This window comes from Pezoporus flaviventris, unplaced genomic scaffold (assembly GCF_033815535.1).
Source record: "Pezoporus flaviventris isolate CSIRO_AGI_PZ_B2104156 unplaced genomic scaffold, CSIRO_AGI_Pfla_v1 ptg000002l, whole genome shotgun sequence".
NCBI classification, from domain to species: Eukaryota; Metazoa; Chordata; class Aves; order Psittaciformes; family Psittacidae; genus Pezoporus; species Pezoporus flaviventris.
Genome location: NW_026892550.1, coordinates 75,856,164 through 75,882,186, shown reverse-complemented (window position 1 = coordinate 75,882,186; position 26,023 = coordinate 75,856,164). Strand labels below are relative to the sequence as shown.

At 38.8% G+C, this 26,023-nt stretch overlaps 2 protein-coding genes across 20 annotated transcripts in view; both read right to left on the bottom strand.

The window, feature by feature from the left end:
* Positions 1-1,297: 1,297 nt before the first annotated feature.
* Positions 1,298-11,850, bottom strand: ADAD1 (adenosine deaminase domain containing 1). 2 transcript variants are annotated; one of them, XM_061444098.1, is made up of 11 exons: positions 11,724-11,850; positions 11,310-11,504; positions 9,284-9,460; positions 8,717-8,884; positions 7,822-7,947; positions 6,718-6,841; positions 6,343-6,513; positions 4,472-4,698; positions 3,703-3,940; positions 2,965-3,097; positions 1,298-1,833 (listed from the first exon to the last, which is right to left on the bottom strand). In XM_061444098.1, exons 1-11 carry the CDS (start codon positions 11,833-11,835, stop codon positions 1,720-1,722), a joined length of 1,785 nt encoding a protein of 594 aa, XP_061300082.1. In that variant the 5' UTR covers positions 11,836-11,850; the 3' UTR covers positions 1,298-1,719. The 2 variants fall into 2 exon arrangements, with proteins under 2 accessions (XP_061300082.1, XP_061300074.1); XM_061444090.1 differs by having other exon boundaries at positions 11,712-11,836.
* Positions 11,851-12,623: 773 nt separating this feature from the next.
* The window catches only part of BLTP1 (bridge-like lipid transfer protein family member 1), a 117,511-nt gene continuing 104,111 nt past the window's right edge, over positions 12,624-26,023 (bottom strand). For 15 of the 18 annotated variants that reach the window (XM_061463071.1, XM_061463144.1, XM_061463135.1 and 12 more), the window contains 15 exons: positions 25,280-25,481; positions 24,654-24,857; positions 24,360-24,539; positions 23,202-23,339; positions 22,575-22,835; positions 21,281-21,431; positions 20,827-20,984; positions 20,130-20,322; positions 19,721-19,938; positions 18,982-19,233; positions 18,222-18,425; positions 16,849-17,043; positions 15,820-15,954; positions 14,222-14,387; positions 12,624-13,320 (listed from right to left, as the gene is read on the bottom strand). In XM_061463071.1, the coding sequence (XP_061319055.1) occupies positions 13,104-13,320; positions 14,222-14,387; positions 15,820-15,954; positions 16,849-17,043; positions 18,222-18,425; positions 18,982-19,233; positions 19,721-19,938; positions 20,130-20,322; positions 20,827-20,984; positions 21,281-21,431; positions 22,575-22,835; positions 23,202-23,339; positions 24,360-24,539; positions 24,654-24,857; positions 25,280-25,481 (2,874 nt within the window). In that variant the 3' untranslated portion in view covers positions 12,624-13,103. Of the gene's footprint in view, positions 13,321-14,221; positions 14,388-15,819; positions 15,955-16,848; positions 17,044-18,221; positions 18,426-18,981; positions 19,234-19,720; positions 19,939-20,129; positions 20,323-20,826; positions 20,985-21,280; positions 21,432-22,574; positions 22,836-23,201; positions 23,340-24,359; positions 24,540-24,653; positions 24,858-25,279; positions 25,482-26,023 lie in introns of those variants that run through there. The other 3 variants (XM_061463098.1, XM_061463174.1, XM_061463222.1) reach the window with 2 other exon arrangements.

Here is a 26,023-nt window from a genome sequence, read left to right as displayed (position 1 = left end):
ATGCCATGACACATGCCACACAACACACATGTAGTGTGAAGCATCTATGGGACATGTACATGACACTGTGAAACATGGCAAGATGTGCGACATGACATGTAGCATACATATTATGTATGTGACACTTGAGTGACATGAGCAGCATAATGTGACATGTGCACAGGTACAGCAGGGCTGTCTATATAGAGAATATGCACACACACACACCCCCATACCTGCAGGTGTACTTATACTTTTACCAGTGGACCTCCATGCTTCTCAAGCAGAGAGGGGAGAGGCCAAGCTCTCAAGTGTTGGTGCTGTTCATAATCACATCCCTGACTTCAGTCTGTGCAATGAGCCATGTTTCCATATATGTACGTATGTCTACATGCTCTGCGTGCATGTACCTGTCCAAAATTCCTCTTCAGCCTCATTACTGGAACCGCAGCGCTCTTGTTTCTCTCAAGCTTGCAGAATCACACATTTCAGAATTACTGAAGTAGCTAAGGAAAAACCTGGCTAGAACATCTGTGCGCTTACATTTATAAGCTTAGTGCGTTCTGCACATGCTGCTACTTATTCAAAGAACAGCCCATATACAAGCACTGGATCCATACTGTTGTCATCAACTCACACTTCAAGGATACAGCTATTACGCCCAGCACAACATACTGTTTTCACAACAGAACCTCTCTCCTAAGAAGGAACGCAAGTTTCATAGATGCTGTGGTTGGCTGTTCAATTAATAAAATGGCTGAAGTATACAAAAAGAAGGACGATTACTTGTACATATTTCAGGCTTCTAACTTAACTCCAGAAAACACCTTGGTGATGATGTCTCAGCAAAAGTCCAAGGCCACACAGAAAAATGCTCCAGAAGTGTATAAAGCACTAATATGTGTGGCATGTTGCATGTATGTAACATGGTACGTCAGATTTAACAGGTATGTCACTCATTACATGCACACATACAGCTAACATACTGTCAAGGAAATTTAGTGAAGATTTAATATCCCTGGAAAAAAGGCAATACTATGCTCCAGCCATTCTCCAGCATTCTTAACACAGGAAACACTACAGGGAGTAAATACTATGTGGCATGTATACCACAAAACAACAAAAACAACACCATGCACCCCCAAGTTAAAAGACTGCAACAGAAAACAAAATAACAATAGCAAAAAAACATCAAGGACCAAACAGTAAAAACTCGGTGAGTTTCAACAACTTACAAAGCAACATAAGAGCATCTCCAGTAAAGACTCCACATACCAGTTAGAAAAATAAGATTAAAACAACAACAAAAATTACTACACACCATATCAGGAGATTTTTATTTTAGAAACCTCTTAGAGTAAGAAGCTGAAACATGACTACAACACTATACTACTACTGATGTATGAAAATACTATATAACTTAACAGCTGCTCACACTTGTATGATATGAAAATGGCAGGGGAAAAAAAGAAATCAATATGCAGCAATCCTGAAACTAACAAGAAAAAAAAAATCATGTTAATAACTCCACAGGATGGGGGGGGGGGGGGGGGAGCAGAAATGAGGTGGCACTGGGGGGCAAATCAAATCTGCTTTGCAAAGCTGTTAGATACTCCTACCTGTAAGACAGCCTTTGGGATGACTAAAGGGTTACAGATGGTTTAATAACAGTATTTAAATTGAAAAGAAGAAGCTCCATAACATTTTTCTTGCTACAAATACAAACGCTACAATTAAATGTCAGTCACTGAACTGTTCAATATGTGGAGACTTCACAATCCAGGATCCATAATTATGTTGCTCTAAGTAGCTTTGCAGCAAGTTTTTTGCTTCTTGGTACAACTCAGATTTAGTCTAAAATTAAAAAAAAAAAAAAAATTAAATAAGAAAGAAGACATTGGAAGAATGATGGTTACAAAGATCTGTGTTCTTTACGATCAGCATACAATGTGCACAAGCACAAACCTTGAGGAAGACACCACCTACAAATCTTGTAATTCCCTCAGTTCTGGAAGTTAGGAAAAGTGTTACAGGCTCTAAAAACACTCTTTTTATATGTTTGGCCATTTACTGGGAAAACCGTGTTCTGTTAAACACAATTTTTCCAGTATCTTGTTAGTTCTAGTAATATCTTTACACAGAAGATAAACATTCACTCTCATTCAACGCAGATCTAAACAGATGAACAGTCAATTATCAAGGCATCCTATTCTGAAGGAGTTTTTGAATCATTAAAAAACAAATCATGTCTTCTGTGTTCTGATGGGTAACAAAAATAATAATAATTAAAAAAAAAGGGATATGTACTTTATAAAAGTCTACATTTCACATAAAAATTCTGGAAATAAAATGCAGCTCTTGAACCAAGGGGAGGAAAAACATTCAAGAGTACAGAGAAGTAAAATGAGCTTATGTATTTCTAACTAGGGACAGAAGTGAGTGAATTTACAGCAATCAAGAATCACAGTAGCTGCTTTCAGTAATTTCTGTGTTTTTATACCACAAAGGAAAGCCTGGGACTTAATGATGTCTTCTGATGAACCAATTGCTACTTTCATACTCTTTTAAGATACAAGAATCCTCCCATAAGACTACACCGTGGTAGAAAAAATATCTATGTAAATATTAAATAAATAGAGGGTAAGACTGAAAATAAACTAACGAATAAAAAAAAACAAAGCTTTTAAATATGAAACCATTTTAAGTGGGGAAAACGGCCAGCAACCTCCACATACTGAGACAAAACATGGCAGATTTTCATAGAGAATGTTTCAATACTAATTCTTGAAAAACCAGATTAATTTTATTTTAAAACAGCAACTGGAGACATTCTCAGGCAAAGATTAGAGGAAATTAAGGGGATCCAGCTGTTCAGGTGAAGTCTTCAGTGAAATAGGAAGTAGCCCTTGGCTACAAAACGAGCTTTGAGAATAGCTATTGAAAGGCTACATACAAAAATTTTCCCCCAACCCTGTATCACCTTACCTTAGCTTCATGGTATGTTGCAACTTGAAGCAAATCATCCCGTTTCGCTTCCTTAGCAAGCAATCTAAAACGACTAAACATTGCTGCCTTGCAAAGGCGACTTGCCATATAAGTGCCACTTTTGAAGGGTGAACTACAATGAAAATGGAAAAAAAAACAACCAAAAATCAACAATAAAAAACAACCAACAAAACCAAACAACAACAACAAAACAAACAAAAATCACCACCAAACCGAACAAAAACCTCAGTAACAAATACATCATGGCTATGTTGCTTTAATCATTGCAGGATTTTTTTTCCCCTCTGATGCTTTGTGAACACGATCATATGGTTCTACTTCCACTTTCAGTGCACAAAGCTAATGGAAATCAGAAGCTGTAAAAATTTAAACAAGCCAACAAAAAATACTTTTAAACTAGAATTTATCTGAAGTAGGATGCCAACTGGTTTTACATACTGTGAAAACTAAAACATTCACTACCACAGACAATGGAATAAAGATACCTCAATTCAAAAAACTACTTCATTTCATATCTTGGTAGCTCACTGCAAAGTTACAAGATCTCTAGATGGTTTATAATCATAGGACACATTCACCTAACACAGGAGAGAACCTCTCTCATTTTGGTAATACTGAGGCCTCCATGCATAGCTTAGAAAAATTAATACGCCAATGAACTGGCACAAAACAATAAGGCTAACCATTACTTCCAACATAACGAAGAAAAACTCTAACCTTTCAGTGGTTTTTCCATGTAACCCATCCACAACTTCCAGTGATACATCTGGCAATGACCAATTCAAGCTAAGAGATGTCTGCTTAAAGTATGTTTGAATCGGGTGTGCAGCATTCACCAAGTAAGTATGAGATCTGTTGACCAAGTAAGGCATGGGAAGCTTTAACGTAAGAGCATCATCAACACGCTGTCGTATAGCTAATTTTAGTCCTCTTGTATCCTTGCAATTTCCATTTCCTATTAAACAAAACAAGGTCAGTCATGGAAGTGTCAAATAAGCCAAGTATGCAGGTATTTGGTTGGTTTGGGGGTTTTTGGGGGGTGTGTGTCTGTTTTGTTTAGATTGTATTAATTCCTCTACATAAAAATAATCTTTGGAAAAATCAGTTCCAATATTCTGTTTGCAGTACACTGTCACCTTAAAGTCACCATATCTGGCTGAATACTTAACACAACATTTTCACACATGGTATCTTCTTAATATCTAAAATATGATTTGATATAAAACAGTGCTGAATTTCTTTCTCTGAACAGAAATACAAAGGGCAAACCAGCAAACTAAAACAAACCCACAATGACACAAGAGTGAGCCTGACTTTTACATCAGGGCATTTCAAAGATGAGTTAAAAAAAAAAAAAAAAAAATCACACACACTTAGTATCTTTTCAGAAAAGTACTGTAATTCTTGAAAGAACCATCTTTGTTTAGTTCATGTCTTATAAAATGTATCCAAACTGGAAGATGAAACATACAAAAAGTCCACTTACCAACAAGAATACTGTGGATATACACTGGTTCAATGAAGTGACTCAGCAATGCTCCCTGAACACCAACCACCTCCCATTTTGTTAATTTGTCACTAGCTGACATACTGCGTGTTGTGACAGTTTCAGGTGGCCAATAAACAGTTAGGTATATCTTGCCTCCTACAGCAACATGGAGACTAAGTTCTTCACTAGTTTCATAAGCAGACATACTTTGTGGGTTGAGACATCTACAGTAACACAAAAAAATGAATTTAAGTGAGAAAATATTAGGAAATTATTGTAAAGTGGTATCTAATACTGTTTCTCAAAACAATTATCACTGGATCTGGGCCTTACATTATGGTATTTGTAAATATTAGAAAAGACATTCAGTTGCTCAAACGACTAGAATACTGAAATCAGTACTTAATGAATAGTGATTCAACCTAATCTTGGCCATCAATTGTGCAAACATTAAAAACGATGAGCACAAACAGCTAAAAAGCTATTGCTTTGTGTCTACTTACACAAAAGTTATGACAGAAGTTACTTGGAGGCTGCTTATCTTAGGAAAAAGCAGCTATAAGGTTGTTAAATCTCCTTTAAAACATAACTTAAACTGCAAATCCTCAAAGTGTTTTAAAGAAGGAGATGCAACACACTCACCAGGGGGATAAAACAATGGTTGTTAACAAGCCTAACATGGTCTTTCCCCTTAAATAAAAGCAGATAAAAAGTCAAAGCCTGAAGTTTTGTGCAAACTTTGTCCAATTCTATCATAACGTATAATCTCATGATCAAAGGTGCTTTTGATTTATCACCTTATTATAAAGCAACCATTTAATTTTGGCTTAAGTAACACAGTACCACATCTTTATTCTAAGAACTATCTTTAAATAACTCTGTACATGAGCTAATGTGCTGTATTAGAATAAAATATTCCCAAGAGTTTGTCTCAAGAGAACACAGGCCAGAACAGAGAGAAAGAGGAAAAAGTGCTGCATCTGCAATCTGTCAACTACTAGAGTAGCTTACGAACTGCATCTATTCTCATCAAGCACTTCCCTTGCAATAGTGGGCTATGACACTGACAGTAATCAAAAACCTTCTCAACGCTGATTCCCAGTTAGCACAACTTGCAACAAACTGGCTGCGACTTCCAGCTCACAAGTCTGCCTTTCTAATGCTCCCAGAGACAGTATGAAAGCAGCTATATAAGATATATAGCTGTATAAGGTATACATATTAAAAAAGCTATGACTGTATGACTTTCAGGGACATTATTCCACAGCACCTTTATAAGGGACACAAAATAACACTTGTAATAATCAGGTAAACCAGCAAGTGCTGCTGTAAATGTCAAAACTATTAAAAAAAATATACTCTCATAAATCTAACTAAATCTAGAAGTGTAGAGCATAGAAGCTTATTTGTCCCCTCAACTTTCTCTCATTACCTTTTTTCCACACAGCAGAGCAGGAGCCTACTGTTTCAGTTCAAGGCTTTTTATACGCTAATCCTGTGGTGGAAAGGATGACATTAAGTCACCTCCACTGGCTCAGTGGTTATATTAATGATTTATTAGTATTTTAATAGTATCTTGGGAGGGAGTTAACACGCCTAAACAGGTATCTGTAATAAAAAAGCATCGTCCTCAAGCAAACACCCATGTAGAAGTTTCTGTACTGTCACACTGAGCTGCATCTCAGACACTCATCACTACCACCCTGTACATTAATACTTCCAAGTCATTAGCATGGGGGGTGGAGGAACCAAGACACCACCACAACAGAATAGTCCTCCCTGATCTTAGAAATGGGTAACAATACATATTTTCCATACTCACAATGTAAACAAATTAATCTTCCAATACATTTCTGAAAGGTACTTACATGTGCGATTTTAACTGAGCAGTTCCTTTTGGAAGCTGATTCATATAGAGAATGACAGTTGTATTTTGCTTGAGGCTAAGCAGCTTTGAGCCTGGTGCTATGCAAAATATGGATTCCTTTCTCCTCATTGGATTTTCATTATAGAACAGCAGAAGATGTCTATAAAAGTATCTAAAAGAGTTAAGTAACAAAGGAAACTACTGAGTAGCAGTAAATCTGGAAAACACTATTTTGCTTACAAATGCCCAGACATTCACATTTAATTCATGGGGATTTGAAAATAATCCAGAACACACTTCTTATAAAATGAGAGTGCATATACATATTTACATTCACAAAAGTAAAACCAGTAGCAATTCATACAAACATTCTCACCTTAGCAGGGAGCGTCTTGCAGTAACAATGGCATGGCTGTCATGCAGCACCCTTCCACCAGGCTGAAGGCCTCGACTGTAATTACATTCTCCTGTTGCTAGAGCTACAACTTCATGGTGCCCACCTAGAAAGAAAACATGCATTTTTATGCGACTGTGGTTGTTTAACCTTGTCTGGCTATCAAGATACCCACCAAGCTGCTCTCTCACACCCTCTGTCCCCCAGCACGTTGGACTCCATCTTACAGGTCTTTTCCAACCAAAATGATTCTGATTCTATGAAAAACTAAAATGAAGAAGCTCGTAGGTCAAAATACAAACAGGGGGTTTGCTTGCCATTTACCATCATGTGCAAAACAGACTTCACTTTTATTGCCAATTAGAGTAGGATAGAAAGAAAAAAAAACCCCACCAATAAACAACCCAAAAACTACAATCACCTTCCTCCCAGGCTCAACTTCACTCCTGACTCTTCTACCTCCCCTCCTTCCCACCCAAGTGGTACAATGGTATGGGGAAGCATCAGCTCCTAACACTTTGCTTCTGTTGTTCCCTCCACCCCACACTCCTTCCCTGATCTAGCACACTACCCCTCCCACAGGATACAACCCTTCACTAATCACTTCAGCCTGGGTCCTTTGCAATGCCTGCCATTCTTCAGGAACTGGTCCAATGTGGGTCCTTTCCAAGGAGCGCAGTCCTCAGCTACACACTGCTCCACTGCAGGAGCCCCAGTGGGGTCACAGGTCCTGCTAGAAAACCTGCTCCAGTGTAGGCTACTCTCCATGGACCACAGCTCCTGCTAGAAGCCTGCTCCTGTGTCCCCCCAGACTGCAGCTTCCTTCAAGGCATATCCACCTGCCCTGGCCTGTCCATACAGCCCTACTCCTCTTTGAGACAGCACCAGAAAATGTTTATGTAGGTCTTGAATATTTGCATGGCTGTAGCAGTTACACATGTGAGAGAACCATCAAGTAGAGCATGTCAAAGAAGGGCATCTACCCTTCGCCTCCATCTACCACATGAGAAATGTGTGCCTCAAGGCTCTCTGGGAACACAAACAGCCTAAGTTTTCCACTCCTCAATACTCACAAAACAGACTTGCCTTTTACAATGATGAATGCAGCTAGTGAACTGCCACAATTTTGGTACTCAGGATGTTTGGCAGTCAGACTGTTAAATACTCCTTCAACTATTCGTGAAAGTTGTTCATATATAAGTGGTCCTCTTTCTAAATAGAACAATAAAAAACAGCAAGACACAGATTTGCGGGGAGGAGGAACAGACACGATCAACCACCTGTCAAATTATAAATGTAACCACATCCTAAAAGCACTACTATCAAAATACACTTTTGGTACTCTAAAAGATTATCAGGATGGACATGAATAAATAAAGGACAAGAATACCTAAACACTTTTATGTTTTTACTATTTATTATAATAAATCAGGAGTACAGGGGGGATCTAAGAATCTAGCAAAATGTCAAACTGGGATGGAAATTCCAAATTTCAAAACATGGATCTCGCACTATTTCCAGCAAATTAAAGTTTCTAATTCTCTTAAGAACTTTCTGATTTTAAACTACTTGTAAGTGTGTTTAGGCAACAACCCTTAAATAAGGTAAATGTTATTCAGTTATAAAACTGAATTCTTTTGATAGTAGTTAGTGTGAAAGCCTTTTAATCATAAAAATGCCAAATCCCTTAGGATCAACTTCATACTGTTGTTACCTAGTTAAATAGCAAATCAACTGCAGCAGCAACAAATCAGTTCTTTCAGTACTCTCCACTCTGCAATACAAACTGATGGAATTCCCAACACACAAAAGTTAAAAAAGAGTTTCAGTACCATTATGACAAATAGCTCTGCCCAAAGGATTCAAGAATGTTGTCAGAAGCCCTGAAACAAAAGCATTTAATTAAACTACAGGGATTTTGCATAGAGAACATTTAAGACAAGCTTTTCAAGTTCTAATGAGGAGCTGCTAGAACATTTACCTGACTTTTCAGAAACCTTTGCCCTGGTGTACTCAGAGTTAAGTAGCTCATCAAGAGCCAGCTTAGCTGCATTTAGTTTAGCTTCCTTCTTGGTATTTCCCAGGCCAGCCTTGTAGCAAACTCCATCTACCACAGCACAAAAGGCAAAATAAGGCCTTATGATACTGCCTTTAAAGGAGACAGAAAAGAGACAATTGTTGAAATGATTTTATGGTACTTTTATTCATAGATTTATGTGCCTGCAATCGAAAAAAAAATATTTTAGCAAAATACAGCTCAAACCTTTCACCTCCACAGGAATTTCAGATTTCACTTTACGCATTTTCACAAAGCTCTGTAGCAGTCATAATTTCATACAATTCATCTGATCAAATTCTGTAGTAACTAATGATAAGACACAGCTCTAGACAATGAAAGGGCCTCCAAAAAAGCAACATATGTGGAGGGTAGGGCAGTCAACAGTAAAAAATTCATGCGCCTTAGTGCCATTAATACTAACTGCAGAAATTTAGATAACCTCAAGGTTAAGCAAGTATTACTTTATTTAAGAAAAGAGAGAGTATTTACCTGCCACACCAGTTTCTTTCAATTCAAGTTGTACATTGTGCATATGTGCAAACTCATGTAAGGCAGATACTGGGTGCATTGTTCCCTGTTCACATTTTGCAATAAACTGTTCTAGGTCTTTCTTTTCAGGAAGTGCTGGTGATGGGCATGCATGGGCTGCTTTCAGAAGGAAAGGGTCTGAAATAAAATTAAGAAAAGAAGTGAAAAAACTGACAGTTAAATCTGTTTACCGTCAATGCTTTATAGATTTTTAGAAAATAAAAAAGGAAAAACATTTACTCTACAGCAACACTGCTTTGCACTGAATTCTCCATTAACAATACTAGCAATTCTGAAACGGTGTGTAACTCCTCTTTTTTAAGAGTATCAAAGCTTTTACTTACTAAATCCACTAAACCTCAATATAGAGAGATATCACATCTAAATACAACACGTATTCCCCCTTCCTTGCAAGCCTGTGATCAAATGAAAGTTGCTCATGGCAGATTGAGAACAGAGCCTGTGGTTTTTCACACAGAACTATGAAGCAGTAAGACACGATGGAAGTTTTAGCAACCACACACAGAACTCCAAAAGCAGGTAACTCATTCAGAGAAAAAGAAACCCACCCACAAAGAGCGGCTGAACAGCAACAGCAGCTCTGGTGAAGTGGCCAGGACAAAACATGCAGACAGTTACACTGCGGACCCACCCTGGTCCTGCAGGTCCCCCCCATGACCACAAGTAACCACACCTGAATCCAGGATAGTGGGTGGGTATTTCATCTGTGCCAGAAGAAAGCCCTTACGGACTTCAGAGAGCAATGTGAAGCAAGTTAGCCAAGTCACAGAAACACATAATGAATCACAGACTGGTTTGGGTTGGAAAGGACCTTAAACTTCATTCAGTTCCAAACCCCTGCCATGGGCAGGGACACCTTCCACTAGACCAGGTTGCTCCAAGCCCCATCCAACCTGGCCTTGAGCACTGCCTGGGATGGGGCAGCCACAGCTTCTCTGGGCCAACTTGTGCCAGCGCCTCATCACCCTCCTAGTGAAGAATTTTCTCCTAACAGCTAATATAAATGACCCCTCTGCCAGCCTAAAGCCATTTCCCCTTGTCCTGCCACTAACTGCCCTTGTAAAAAGTGCCTCTCCAAGTTTCTTATAGACCCACTTTAGGTACTGGAAAACTGTTATAAGGTTTCCCCTGAGCCAATCCACTTCTCCAGGCTGAATGAGGCACTGGATGCTTCTTTAAATTCTGAGTAGTCCCAATGCAAACCCACACTTGTGGGTTTCATCTGAAAGACAAACTCTTCCCAAGAGCACAGTATATTTCAGCAGCTGTCTTTGACTTGGAGGCCTATCAAATAACCGATTAACATCTCCTGCAGCACCTACTTGTGTGAAAAATCAGTGTTAAGACTTAAAATAAATAAATAAATAAACAAACCCAAGTATTTCTCCACATATCAGCTCTAGGAGAAATGGAAACTTTATGGTTCCTATATACTGAGACACAACTATCTCCCACCTTAGAAGAACTAAAATAAATTGCTGTTTCTAAATCCCATAAATAGGTGCCTTTACCTCAATGCAACTATTTGAAAAGACAAAATTCAATGTACACCTTGTGACATCTGGAACCACAGTTAAAACTTTCTGCAACAGTCTCCAAGAGAACAAATGCAGCAATAAATATCCTGTATTTTGGCAACCTCTACAGCACTTTTAATGTATAAATTGGAATTTATAATTATGAAACGCTGCAGGCTACATAGTCCACCCTACAACTAATCTCTAACACGCTTCCAGTATGAAAAGAAGACACAGGAAGGAGAGAGCAGTGTCAAGCAGGTACTTATGAAATCACTTAAGAAACAGTGACAAGAAAAAGCTGCAGAGAGTTGCAATTATTCAAAAAAATCAGAAAGTTATTTTCACACACATTAACAGTGTATTTGGTCCTTTCCAACCCTAACTATTCTATGACTCTATGGTTCTATTTTAACAGCTAATCACAGTGCATAAACTGAAAACCACACCTGGATTTTGCGTCACCTCTGGTGTCCTGTGCCTCTCAGAAGGTGGAAGTTTTGGCCTTACAGTTCCAGCCTGAGAAAGATTCATTAAAGGTGGCTGCCCAGGAGCCCAAGCTGGCCAAGTCTTTTGCGCAGTGTCAAAGGTGGCAAATTCAGCATTCTGAAACCAGCCGTCGCTGCTAGTCATCCTTGGACAACCTACGTAAATTCAACAGTGAAGTTATGAGACGCTAAGGGCACACTTGCAAGCTCCCGTTTCCTCAGTTAAGCTATTATACAAGAGCAGCTTGCACCCTCCTTCCGCACAGACTGGGGCAAAAGAACGGAGGCCCTGTACCTTTGAAATCCCTCCCTTTCGCCAGCTGGCGCCGCAAGATTCAAGACCGCCTCTAGTTAGTTAACAACTTCCCCTCGCACTTCGTGAGGCTCTGCACCTCACCCTACAGCCGGCTCTCAATGAGGCGAGGCAAAACATAAAGCGACAAAGCCGATCCCTCTCAAGCTTCCACGATAAACGGGCCCTGAACATGCAGGCTCTGGATCCCGCTCCCCCTGCCTCTTGCGGTGAGAAACCCCCTCACCTGTGGCTCGTCCGCTCCCGCCCTCCTCAGCACGTGGAGCACGGCCGAAGCGAATGGAGGGACGAGGCGCGGGGGTTACATGGCCGCTCCCCACGGGCGGAAAAGGAAACCGCAGCCACGCCGCCCGCCCCTCTCAGGGGATGGGCTCCGGCAGCCGAGGAGACCCCCCACCAGCCGCCACCTCGCAAAGCCCACCCTCAGCTAACAGTGCCGCTTGTCTCTTAGGAGGGGAGACAGCTCCGCGCGGCACGACCGTTTTGTCGAGGAGCAGATCCATCCGCTCGCCACGTGGGACGTGCCAGAGCACGAAAGGGCCGTTGTGCTTGAGGGAGAGAAGGAGGCTCCTCTCGGTGCACCACCAGCCCCGGCCAAACAGCCCCCACGCTGTCTCGTCAGCTTCCCGTGCCGCCTAGCGGAGCATCCCGGCGGGCAGGGCGGCACCCGAAACCGCGAGAGGCGTCACGGGTCCGGGGTACGCCGTGCAGGCAGCGCGGCCGGGACCGCAGTACGGCCCGCGGGGCGCTCATCGCCGCTTCCCTCCTTGCTACCGCGGCGGTGGGAGCCGCCCTCCCAAGTTTCCTACCCTCAACACCGGGAACGCGGTTCCCCGTTCTGCAGTGCCCCAAGGGGAAGGCAGGCGGGCTGGCTGCGGTGTGAGGCGAACGGTATCTGATGTAGAATCATATTTAAACCTTTTTTTTTATCAAGGAAGTTGAACCACAACAAAAAAAAAAGCTCTGTACAGTAGTTAAATTTTATTACAAGTGTAGTAAACGTGATGATTTTTAGCACTAAGGCAATCACAGTTTCATAAGTTATATATACATATATAATTTACACAAGTCTACATTGACAAATCAATTACCAGTCACATCAACAAGGGGCTTGTGTTACGGCAAGTAAATTTTATGAAAATTCACAGTTAATCAAGTATTTTAAAGATGCAGGAATTGTATTGCACATCATAAAACTGGGTGCTGAGGAGCAGATGTACAGTGTTCCACCTATTCGTTCACAGAATATACATTGGTCATCATCATGCAATAACTTCAAATAGAGAAATGGTATCTTGTACCACGGTAAACAGTTACTCACAATGTAAGTTTTAAATAAAGTAGCAAAAAGCTGTTAGGTTTCTCTTTAAACCATATTTAAATTCTTATAATAAAACACTTTGATAAAATCAAAACAGAATTACAGTTGTCACATTCTATTTTTAGTATTCTTCTTTGTCTTTTCCTTTTTTCTCCTTTTCATCCTGTAGTGCAGTACCAAGTTTCTTTATGAGAACTGACAAGACTTTGTCCAAAGGATCCATGACACCGCGCTGCAGCCACTTTGGAATAGTAGTCCTTGCATGGTGAAAGCCCAGCTTTTGGAGGATGTAGTCAACACCAACAGGATCAATTTTTCTCCCAGTCCAGGATATTAATCTAAAAAAAACCACCAATAAGTAGGGGACTCACTCTCAGATATATACAACTTAGAGCAACTGGCTTGTACATGAACAGCCATTTTTACCATTGTTGCTTCTGACCAACGTCGGTGCAACAGGCACTGTTTCCAGCTTAAGTTATAATCAGAAAACCACCAGTGGAGCATCCTCTCAAAGGAAAAGGATGCTAAAAGAGACCCAAAAAAAGAGTCTGGACTGCCTACAGATCATGTTTAAATCGGTTTATTCCCAAGGTTTGTTTGTTTGGCCTGGGTTGATGTGTTGTTTTGATGCGTGAATGAACACTTGTCCGCATAGGTTAAAAAAAAACACCCCGCAACACAGAGGAAAGTCAGTTTCACTGACTGAAAGTGCGTATTGAGAGCAGTGAGTTGCTGCTGTACACATTATTCTTCTGTGCTAAGTTTAAAACTGACATATAGCAACTAGCATATAGTGTTGCTTTATTTTAAGGTGGATGCTTAAAGAACAACTAGAACTGGAATGCTAAAAATGGAAAAAAAAAGCAAAAAAACTGTATGGCAGAAAGTGAATGGACTGTTGCAGGACAGAGCGAAACACAATAATCTGTGGTTCTTACTGACTTTAATTTTACTGTATCTTAATTTTGAAGATCCTCCAACAATGCTTTTTATCTGAATAAATTCTAACCTAAAAGTTAACTGGTATAATAGATAATGGTGTTATCCAGCTTTTCTCATGTTCTCAGAGCCAGGAATGTTTCATAGCAGCAGTAATAGCCAAAGGCAAATCTATAATAGCATCTTCACGATTAATCCTTTTTGGAGCTGAACAATATCAACTTGGAAGCACTTCTTGTTTGCACGAGAAAGCCCACAGGGAAAATGCACAAAGTGATTGCAGATAAGCCTTGTTACCTGAGCGTGGGTTCCAAATGCCAAGTATTGCACATAAATTCTCTCCAGTCGACTGTTGTGTAAGTAATGCTTTCCTCTGCCTCCTTGTCATTGGAGCTGTCCTCAAGAACACCAACAGAGTTTTTTTGTCCTGGACGAGCAGCCAAAACGCGAGGAGGAAAGATTGCTGCAAAACGGAGAGAGGAAAAACCCCACACCAGTCAGTCACAAGCATCTCACTTGAATACTCTTTGTACATCATTTAAATAAAACAAAGTGAGAACCACCTTGTGGCTCAGTTTTACAGAATTTCTGACTAACAGTTCTGGTTTGGACCAAGTTCTGGTAAGAAAAAGCCCTACAATGACTAACAGACACAGGATAACACTGTAATGTGGGTTCTCGCTCCTTTCTGCCAGCCTAAAGCATCCATATACCAGGGCTTTCCTTCAAATTCATCATGGCATTCAATGAAACATATTAGATTCCATAAGCAAAATTCAGACATGCTTGTAGTTTAGAATGTTTTTTTTTTAAATTAACAGAGTAGTCTCTGAGGAGTAGGAGGTGGGGGAATAGTTAAGCTAAATCTTTGTCCAAAGACATCAAAGGCACCTGAACCCAACTCTTACTTGAGTTTAAGTCCTGGGATACAGAAAAACAACAGCAGCTCCTTCTCCTTCAAAGAACATATTTTATAAAATAAAACCAAATCTATGAATTTGGATGGAATTTTGATTGATTTTAAGGTAGCTTGAAAACATTTTTTTTGGACGAATTTCCACCAAAAATACTTATCTTCCGTTTTAGCTTCTGCACCTGTTAGACACTTGAAAATGCTTTTAGGAAGCACTCCTAGCTACGTTGTACACAATGACATGTAAAAAGGTTCTTATATGCTTAGTTAGGAAAAAAAAAAACTTCAAAATACTCAATGTGTTCTACATTATGTGTTACATTTATACATCACATTATATCACACTAACAAATGTTACACTTTCCATAGAATTCAGTAATAAATGCAAACAACTATGCACAACAGAATCTCTCACAGCAAAACAGGTGACTTTCACTACAGTGGTGAGCATTTCTGAAGTCAGAAAAACACGTCTGGGAAGAAGCTCCATTGGTGAAAGAACTGCAATAAAAGCAACGTAGCATCCTAAAACAGTTTTAATCTGCATATATCATTTACAAAAGAAAATTAAATTACACACCAAGTGTCAAAATAGGAGCAAGATTATGACTTGGAGTAACTAGCACAAGCTCATCAGTAGCAGGGGAGGAGAAATCCAGGAGTATGTCTGTTCTCTGCAGCATATTGCTCATAGGTGCTGCACTGGGGGTGGTCAGTTTGTTTTTGAACAACTTGCTGTACCTACACAGTGCTGGTACACAGTGCCACACAGAGATATTAGTACAGCTTCCTGTGCAGTGGTGGCATGTCAACATAGTGACACAACAATGTTTGTAAGCTTGTATGCAACTACTCTGCTTCCAGTCCTACAGGGGATGACTTAAAATGAGCTCAAGTATTTCCTGAACGAAACCTTTATTAAAAAGTATGAATATATTTACTGGCAAATAGACCAGTGTTGCCTCAATAAACAGCAACTTACCTTTTTCTTTTTCTTTTAGATAAGCAGATACCAAGTCATGCAGAAACATAATCAACTCAGCATCCATCGTTACACAGATATGGTCTGTAAATTCAGTTACCACACTGCATTCCACCTTTGGTTTAACACTTGTATCTACAGCCAGATAAAAATAGTATTAATACACTTGTAAGCACATACAGTATACATAAAAGTACACAGATTTTTAATACAAATAATTTGAAAAATGACATTGCTGTTACTGAACCAGAGACTCGGAGAGGAAGGAGCAGAATTAATATCTGTGTTTAGCAGCCTCAGCATTTTTGAAAGTTTTCCAATCCAAAGAACTTCTGATAGTTTATAAAAGATGCTGAAAATAAAGACATATTGTGATGTAGCAACCTTGATCACCCTCAACATGGAAAGCCAACCTAGAGCAGTATTACTAGCTGGTGTTATGCTATCAATGCACAATTTAGTAAGAAAAGCTGATAGCAGATTTTACTAGTTTGTCTATTAAAAAAACTGTTAACCAAACCCCAACAGGCTGGCTTATCTAGCAGTATTAGGCAGGATCAGGTATGGAGTAAAACCACAGCTCAGCCAAGATAAACATGTACGTTAATGTCTTACATTTTCAGAAGTCTTATTTCTTCCCAGTTCCAATTGCAATCTGAGTATTTTGAAAAGAAGTGCATAAAATTTCAGTTCCCATCTCATAGTCTCTTTTTCAGAAGGGCTCTCATTTTTAACATTTTAATAAAAATAAGAAAACCAGCCACCTAAAAGCAGCCAACCTATATGAAATACTTATATAAATTTCTCTTGGTAAGTTTTTTCTATAGTGACCAGTCTCTGGGCTAGATCTTTGCTTTCTCCACACAGTTTCCTCCACATTTTATTACGAAATGTTATCATTTCTTGCAAATCTGCAGTAATTCTCAGATTAAATCCTCTTGTTTTATCAGCAGAATAGCTTTGTATGCAACACCTCATTTATGAAACATAGCTTTAGATCAAGAAAAAACCAAGTTATATTTACTTTACCTTGTAATGAAGGCTCTTGGGGCTCTTGAACATGAATAGATTTAAAATCCAGCTGCATCCTTGGCAGTGCAAAGATGGTTTCAGTTTCATGGTTGTAACTGGAGCCACCTCTGAATCCACTTAGCAAGCTTGAGCTTTTCACAGTTGTGCTGCTCTCTGGGTTGTTCGCATCAACATTTCGCAGCAGGTTTAGTTCTAAATGGACAACAGGAAATGCCTCAATTCAGTAGTCTTTATTTAAAAAAGGTTCTTGTCAGCACAGAGGGTGACAAATTTTCACAAAATACATCTCATAATAAGAAAGGGGAAAGAAATACGTGCCAGTACCGTAACATCTAAGCACTTCTAAGAATCCTAGGTCTTTTAAGTCCAAGTTTCATTCACCTGACCACCCTGTCACAACTGTTCTCCTCATGAGCTTTCAGCTAAGTGAGATACAGACTCTATGGGTTTAAAATGTGCCCTTTGTGTTTGTAAATACAGTAGTACTTAAAACAAAGAGAAGTGTTTCTGATTAATACAAGTAACACCTAAGTTCAATGAGGCAGCATTGCTGTCAGAAATCACTGCTGACCAGTAATCCAACTTTGTCACAAGACATTTACCACAGTACACATGCAACATCATTTAAATTAGTTTTCAGTTTTTAAAATTCTGACAAGATGAAAAAGCGAAGAAAAGTTAATACTTCAATGCAAAAAAAAGCTGGTGTATGATTATTAAGATTATATCCTTTATCCTGCTCTCGAAAGCATGGCTACAAAAGGTCAAACAATGACATGTTGTTGTTGTTTATATAGTTAAATGCTCCAGATGTAGCAAAACAGGACTACATAAGAAGAACTCACAGACAGTGCCTCTACTTGGGAACTTCAATCACTATCTCCTGTTGTGTCCTTCAAAAGGAATAAATATTTGTATATCAATCACTCCATTTTTTATTTTTCAAGGAGCTGTCCCTGCTCATTTCGCACTATATTTTCCATTCTGCTATTCACCCTTTCACAGAAATTGTGTTGCTACCATCTACTGCTTCTATGGTTTGTGAATGAAATAGCAACTTTTTGCATATAGTCAAAGATGACTAGTATTACTGCAATGCCAGATACATAATGTCCTGTACACTTAACAGAACATTTGTCATTTCTGCACAGTTTGAAAAAGGACATTGCTCAGTAACACTTCAACTGTTCAGCATATTGCTATGCTTCTTAATCCACAGTTCACCATAAGGTTCTTAAGAAGAAACAACTTCCGTTAGTTCAAATCTCTTTCTCTCTACAGCCCACTTGTAATTTATCAGCTTTAAAAAGCACTATCTGTACTGCCTGGCAAGCAGACCAATCCCCAGACTTAATGAACATGGATCTAACCTTCGTTCCTTGTGGCTGTAACATAATTGAACCACTCTTTCACACTGGCAACTCCATGCGGGGGGTTTTCATGGCGGCGCCTTGTTATCTTTGTGATTGTCGCCATCGGGCTTTCGAGGGCTCCGCACGGTTTGGTGACCATAGTGTTATGGCCCAAATGAAAGTCCAGAGTTTGCACAATATACGTGGAGTGTTCACTAGTACCTGCATTGAAGGTGTGGGCAGCATGGCATGAAAGAGAGAAAAAGAAACACAGAAAAACCAGGCTGGTAAGGGGTTGTAGGATTTTTCCTCTCTGCTCTCCTTGCACAGGTATTTAACATGAATAATAAGTATGCCAGTGCCATTAAAGACTGATACAAAGCTAGCAAACAACAGAAAAATTAAATCCTCAGCAGCCACAGAGAGTAAAATCTTCTTAATATAAGGCCATCAAAATTCATCATACAGAAACAAGGGACTACATGCAATTAACAAGGCAGACAGTCCACTTTGTAGCCATATTATTAGGGATATATCTATTGCATTTGAAAACATACTTTGCATTATTCCAGAGATAAAGCAAACTGTGGTAAAGATGGAGAGGGAACAGATTATTACTTTAGGTACATGGTGTATTTTGGGGAAATAATCTTGATTCAAACTTAAAGAAAGTAAGTTTTTCTTTGATTTCTTCTTACATTTCATTATTAATACATCAATACATTCTTAAAAAATCTCTTAAAGAAATTTAGAGAAGTGAGGAAATGGTTTCAATTACCATCTTCCCAAACTTTCTGGGCTTCTGTCCAAAATGCAATATTGGGTTCTTCCAGGTGAAATAAGGCCCACGATTTTGAGCGGAAGTTGGGTCCATGAAAACAAGCCAGAGTCATATGGTTTCCATGAAGGCTCATGGATCCTCCAAATTGCATTCCGTCTTCTGGCAGTGGCATCTGAAATAAGGATATATGGCACCCCGATACCACTTTCAAAACTCCTGGCCAATGTCGATGATGGGCTGCATCCAACACTAGAAGATAAACAGTGAGAACAAACTTTAGGAAAGAGAAAAGATGCAGAGAAGATAGCTGCCGTATTTGTATTTTTAATAAAACATGGAATTATGAGTGATATTTTTTAATTTATTTCATTGACACTGTTTCATCTTTGTAACCTAAGGTGGTTGTAGCTTAAGAGTACCTGAATGAGCACACTTGGAAATCAGTGACTCATTGCGAACTGACAAATTACTGTTTCAGCTCATGATTAACAGAGAGTAAGAATAACATCACACTTCCACTGCTACTCAAATTAGAAATGTTTGGGTTTTGTTTTTTTGATGAAATAGACTTTGAAAACTTTCAACTCTATTGAAATAGTTTGAAACTGGCAAAAATGTACTGTAAAGAAGCTATTTCAAGACAAACGGATATACTTGCATGTATAAAGTTAATCAGAGGGATTTTTGCAATTAAAACATACTACTTGGGAAGTATACTGGTTTTTGTACCACTTACACTGCTCATGCGAGCTTCTCTCCAAGTTGTTGGCCATTGTCTTGGGAGGGAGATAAGGAACAGGTCCCCAAGTAGACAATGCTCGCTTGCTTGTATCAAACTGCTGAGTAAAGAACTCCTGGAGTTTCATTCCTATTTTTATTAGGTCTGGTGTAGTTGATCTTGAAATCATAACTTGGAAGATATCCCATTTCAAGTCCCCATGGACAAATATCTCACTAGGTATTAAAACCAACAAGAGCATTAGCAGTTAATCTACTTCCTACTGACAATGAAAAATACCACAAATGAACCCTTTGTTTTCTAGCAGATGCTTACATGGTTGGTTAGCAATACTGGACAGAAGATATATAGGCAGAATTTGACCTTATCAAACATTATACATTTTAAACACAGGAAGCAGTATTACCTTTTATCAGAGATGCTTGAGTCCAAAACATTATATAGATTAATTTTCCATTCATCCTGTAGTTTCAGATCAGCATTACTGAAGATTCCCATTAGGATACTGGACCCCATATAGTCAACACGTGCTTCAGTTGAACCCATGGTAATTTCAATTTTATGACTGGGCTGTTGATTTGGGTGTTCAGAAATATGAGCTGAAACAGAAATCAGTAGAGAAATACAGCGTTGAAATAGAAGAAAAACAGTTTTTCTAGTGATATCACCCGTATGCATCCACATGATACAGAGGGGCTGAGAAAGCACTGGCTTTTTCCAGATGCATGGCAACTGGTGTAGTGACTGAACACCATACCTCTTTCCAAGCCAGGTTTGCATTTCCCAGACCATAAGCACTTGTAAAATCCTAGGAGCAGCTGAAATGCCATAAAATCTTTCAGTTGCCATTTCCCAGACAGCTGAAGGGAGCTGGAGGGTTGCACAACCAGTGGAATTTTAGAGCAACCATGAGACTGCATCAGCCCCTGATCAGAAGGCAATCCCTTCAATTCAAGGTATGTTACATAGTCAGAATGCACAAGTAGAAATCCAAAGGTTTTATATACTAGCAGGTTCACGAAGCAAGGTATTGTGTATTTTTTTTAGTTTTCCATATTTATTGTCTGGAGCATATGTTAATACCAGGCAGCTTTCCAACTTACCCACCATCTCGAGGGTATTAACGTCTATGGTACCTCCAACAACTCCTCCTCTGGAGTCCAACTGTGATCTTCCCAAGCCAACAGACATGCTAATTTCTCGATCTCTGCTACTACCCACAGAGAGACGACCCTGGCTTTTCAAACCACTGGTGGTCCACCTGGAATAGAGATGAAAACAGACAACAATTTTCCAGGCTGTCAAAAGAGATATTAAAAATTATATACTAGAAAAGGGTGTTTTCTAGTATTATATACTAGAAAATGGTGTAGGAATGTGTGACTTCAGGATTAAGCATCTACCAGTATTCGTGAAGGGCTTCACAGTTCAAAACTGAAAAAGTTAAGATTGTAAAACTAGAAGACAACAGGCAGTTAACAGTTTGTGGGGAAACCCACCACCTCCCACCACACACCCCCATCTGTTAAAACATGCTTGACCTTGTTTTATACTTACGTAGTATTGCCCATTACATTGCTCATATTCATTTGAACGTTTAATTGTTTTAGGTTCATAGCAAATACGACCAGTGTTTCCCATGGTGTTCCTTGTTGGCTTCCAGCTTTGTTTGACCTATTAAATGGAGTTGATGTTTTTGAGAGAGTATCTGAACAAAAAAGATAAAAATATAAATTATTCCACGCACTAGGAAAAACTGACAGAATATATCAATTGTACATATTACAAAAGGAAAGACTAACACCATATTTAAGGAGCTCCACAAAATTACTACTGAGGGTAAGTTAAAACTAGAGGATTTGTAGTATGCATTGCTTTAGTTGTCATAGAAATGGCTCATTTTACACATTTATTTTAACTAGTATCTTTAAGAGAAACGATTTTTCATTTCCAGTTAGTCATGCAAGAGTATATTCTAAATTACTTTGCTGCTTAAAAAGACTAGTGTATTCAGAAAGTGAATTATTAGTATTTGAATATTCAGGTAGCAGTTATTTACACAAGTGCCAAGTCAGAATTTCCAAAGTATTAGGGTTTTCCTTGCTCTTTTCACAAAAATCCTGTCAATACTGTTATAAGCCTATGCAAAATTACATTTCATATCAGTAATGCCACTCTACGAGCCATAAATCCTTTTCCAATTGTGTTTTTCCCTAAAAACTGTTCATATATAACATCTTGCTTGCATTCTAAATAGACAAAATACCCATCCTTTTTTTCTAGACTAAAATAAGTCTCACACTTCTAAATCTCCTGGCTATATCTAATGCTCTAAGTCTTCCACACAGCCAGTGCTACACTGCTCTAAGATACAATACAGTAACATCTGTAGTAAAAGAAAGTAAAAGTTTCTTTATTTCTTACATGGAGGCTACGCTTATTTAGACCTCTTAGTATGAGCACAAAGTCTCAGATGAAACCAAATAACTGACCTCATCTGTGAGCTGTGATATTGACCCTCTTCTAAGAGGGTTATAATTGCTTGGATGAGGATAGGGAGCCAACAAAATGAGAATGCAATCAAATTTAGATGAGTTCTCCACCTTATTCCAGCTAAACAATTCTCACTCTAGTAAAAGAAACTGCAATTTTACAGGAAGCATACTAACAAACTATACTTTGATTCATCCATTTCAGCCATTTTTCTTTGTCTAAGCCATTGACTCTCCACTCCCAGGCACAGTGGCAAAGAATATATTATGGCTGCTTTCTACAAAGCAATAATGACATAGTTTTTTCATATAACTGATGGAAATACTTTAAAACCCTAAAGAAATCATTGTCAACTAACCTCTCTGAGGCACTGAAGAGTCAGACACGCTCCTGGATCTTGTTACAGCTGGAGACTTTAAGCTGTGAGATGCTGTCCCAGGTGACATACTGCTGTTTGCATTGTGTTCATTAAAAACATTAGGTGACTGTGCCATGTGTGTAAACGAAGTAGATTGGCAGGGCTGCTCCCATGTTCTACAGTATGCTTTCCTTGATGATTCAGGAGAAAGATGCTGGCTTACCCCTTCAATTGAATCTGGTGTTCCAGGACCCGATGCTACTAGAAAAAAAAGCCAGCATATGAAAGGCAGAAAAACTATTCTGTTTTTGTTTAACAATATTCTCCCATATAGTAAGAAATACTCAGTGTCAAAAGACATATCATTTATCATAACTGAAGGTTTGCAATTGCATTAATTAATATAAGCTCTTCAATTAATTCAGTGACGTATTTCAGAAATTTTCTTCTATTTCTTCTTTTGAGGAGTTTTTTATTAAGCTTATTAGAGTGACTGCATGTGGAGTAAATTATAATACATTATATGTAGTCATATATGTAATAATACACAAGTAATACATATTTATAAAATTCCTTCTATAATCTGTTGTACAAAGAGGGCTTTCATGATAAGAAGCAGTATCTTACCTGGCAGGTTTATTGTTTGATCACCCAGGAAAAGCCGTCTAGCAATGCTTCGCCTGTACCAAGCCCTTGGAAAGGCTAGAATCTCACTGAGTCGGCGCATATCATATTTAAATGAAGCAGATCCTATGTCACAGACAGCTGAAAAAGAAAGCATAGACACACAGCTGTAAACTTTAAGTACTAAAAGGTTTTGGTAACCAATTGTAATTAATAGGTGTTAAATATAGCCATCAAATACTTCCTTACACGTAACAGTATAGCCTTTGCTGTAATGATCTCCTGGTTTGGCGCTTAAACCATGAGAAATGAAAAAAATAGTTTTTCTGAGATGTTGCCATTTGTCCAAATCCAGTATTAGATAGATACAAACACACTTCATAAAGGCAAGATGGAACCTACAAATATAATTGATGTTGGGTCCTACTTGTGTCGTATGTACCTCAGATTCCTAGATACAAACACACTTCATAAAGGCAAGATGGAACCTACAAATATAATTGATGTTGGGTCCTGCTTGTGACGTATGTACCTCACATTCCTCATCTGAGGGTTTTATGGCAGATTAATCACAACCATTCTGCTGTTTGCCCATTAAGTCAGGACCCCTATGTAACAGTGGAAAATAAATAAATAAAACATCTTTAAACCCCCTTTTACTTCAAGGCTCCTTGAGTATTCAGGAGTCCAATTCTGACTGTAGCTTCACAGGCACTAGATGGCAAAGTGGTGAAATTTGACAGCTAGTAACTCAATATAGAACTACATTACCAAATTAGACATACAGCAGTGCAGCCAGAATTAAGATAATAACACACAGCCAATACCAGACAAAAAAAAAAAAAAAAAAAAAAAAAGGAAATAATGAAGAATACTAAGAAGTTTGTGATCTAGGAGATTCAACTGTTTGAGCAAGCCCATTTAGTTACATTAAATGAATCAAGAGGCTAAAGAGGTCCATCTGCCAAGAGGTACTCCAAGTACCATTCAACTTTAATGTATCAATCCCTACTTCACTCAAAGAGCAAACATTTTACTACATGCTCCTATTAGACAGTTCTCCTGTAACATCTACAAAAGCTGCTGAGAGTAAAGTTTATCACTGGAACAGCAGTTCTCTATTAGATGAATAGATGGGATTAAAATAAAATAAGCATTTACCAGATATGTTTATCAATGTAGTATCTATCTTGCTGGTAGCTTTGCTTGCAGACTGACTCTCAAAAAAAGAGGACCCTCCTGAGCGTCTTATTCGTGACAGGCTGACTTTCACAAACTCAAGGTTAATGCTCAAAGAATCCTTCCGGCCAGTGACCGAAGTTGGCTCCTCATCCACATTACCTAGAAATAGAAAGGCAAAAGGTTAATCTTCTGTGACCTTTTCAAATCTTCAGTTCAGAAAACCATGACAAATTTGAACAGTGTTCATCTAAGCAAACAATAACTTGTCTGTACCTAAGGCTCCTGATCCAGGGGTTAGAACAGTAACAGCAGATTTTTGTTTTCCAGCTCCGTATGGATGGAACACGTAGAGGGAAAAGTCGGACATGCAGGCAGTAAAGCTCAGGCCTGAAGAGCTGCTACTAGAAGTAGTCAAGTCTGACTGACTGCTGCTGTGCCGTGTTCTGCTAAGAGGGCTGCCTAGGCCAGGTGAGGAACCTGAAGTCAAATTTTGGCAAAAGCTAGTTTTAGTACAGAAGCATTTTCAAACATGAACTAATACTGACTGTTAACAGCAATACTAAACAGACTGAACGCACATCAAATTATGCCCTTATAGCAGCAATGTAGCTTAAATACTCTGTGGACTGATGCTAACCTTTTGTAAGAGATAACTGCTTATAAGAGTTCTAAGAGATAACTGCTTAACCAGTGTAAGGCAAACTCCAATATACTGCATCTGTGCCAGCTTTTACAGGAAACTGATACATGAAGAAATCCTACTGAATTCACTAATACATAAAAGCTTAGCCTTAAGATGTGTAAAAGCTTATCTTCTGCTCTAATTTTAGACAACAGAACATTATATTTATTCATGCTACAAGCTGTATATAGTATACACATTCACATACACATATTACCTGGGGCTCCAGATTTATTAACTGAATTCTTTGAGCCACTTTGTGAAGTACTGACACCAATTGACGCATTTTCTGATGGGTATGTTGTGCCTAATGTTTCCAGTTCTCCTCGGTTTGAAGAGAAAACAAGATCCAGGGAAGGCAATTTCAGCATGCATTCAACTCTTGATACTGGCAAGCAACTGAACTTGATTTGAGAGGGCTGGAAGACAGAAAGAAAATAAAGCATTCAGTAAACAAATAGGAAATGCAAAAACCATCCCAAATTTGGGATATAAAGTACTACATAGTTAAACAAATTACAGCCTTTTCAGACTGGTTTTAGAATTACTAAGGTAACTGTATGCAAGTTGATATAGATATGTTAATTGCAGGCAATCCCTCCAACACCAGGGCTTTTATCTGGACTAGTTTCTTGAAAACTTAGACACTAGAAGCCTGTACGCAGCAGAAGACATGTATGTATCTCCCCCTTTCTTCCTCCCCCACAAGTCAGTGCATAGCTCTTCTCATGCAAGAACTATGCAGAATCACTTGAGCTGATGCTGAAAGCTTCAGATCCTCTCAGTACATTCTTGGCCAGATGAGTTTGCAGGTAAAAGCTGAGAGAAGCTACAAATCATTGTGATTAATTTTCATAGGCATTTAAAAAACCCTGCCACCATCTGCTAGAATATGTTGTTCAATATGGGTACACAACCAAATTTAAACCAGGCAAAAATGTTGTTTGAGCAAACATTCAGA

Bases quoted from the DNA above. Each gene is read 5' to 3' on its own strand.
- ADAD1 (XM_061444090.1), bottom strand. From the start codon at position 11,835: ATGTTCAGGGCCCGTTTATCGTGGAAGCTTGAGAGGGATCGGCTTTGT. The intron at 9,461-11,309 runs GTGTGGTTTTCA...ATTTTATTTCAG, and splicing joins AGAGGTGACGCAAAATCCAG to ACCCTTTCCTTCTGAAAGCA. The intron at 3,098-3,702 runs GTTAGAGTTTTT...TTTTCATTGTAG, and splicing joins CATGGAAAAACCACTGAAAG to TTCACCCTTCAAAAGTGGCA.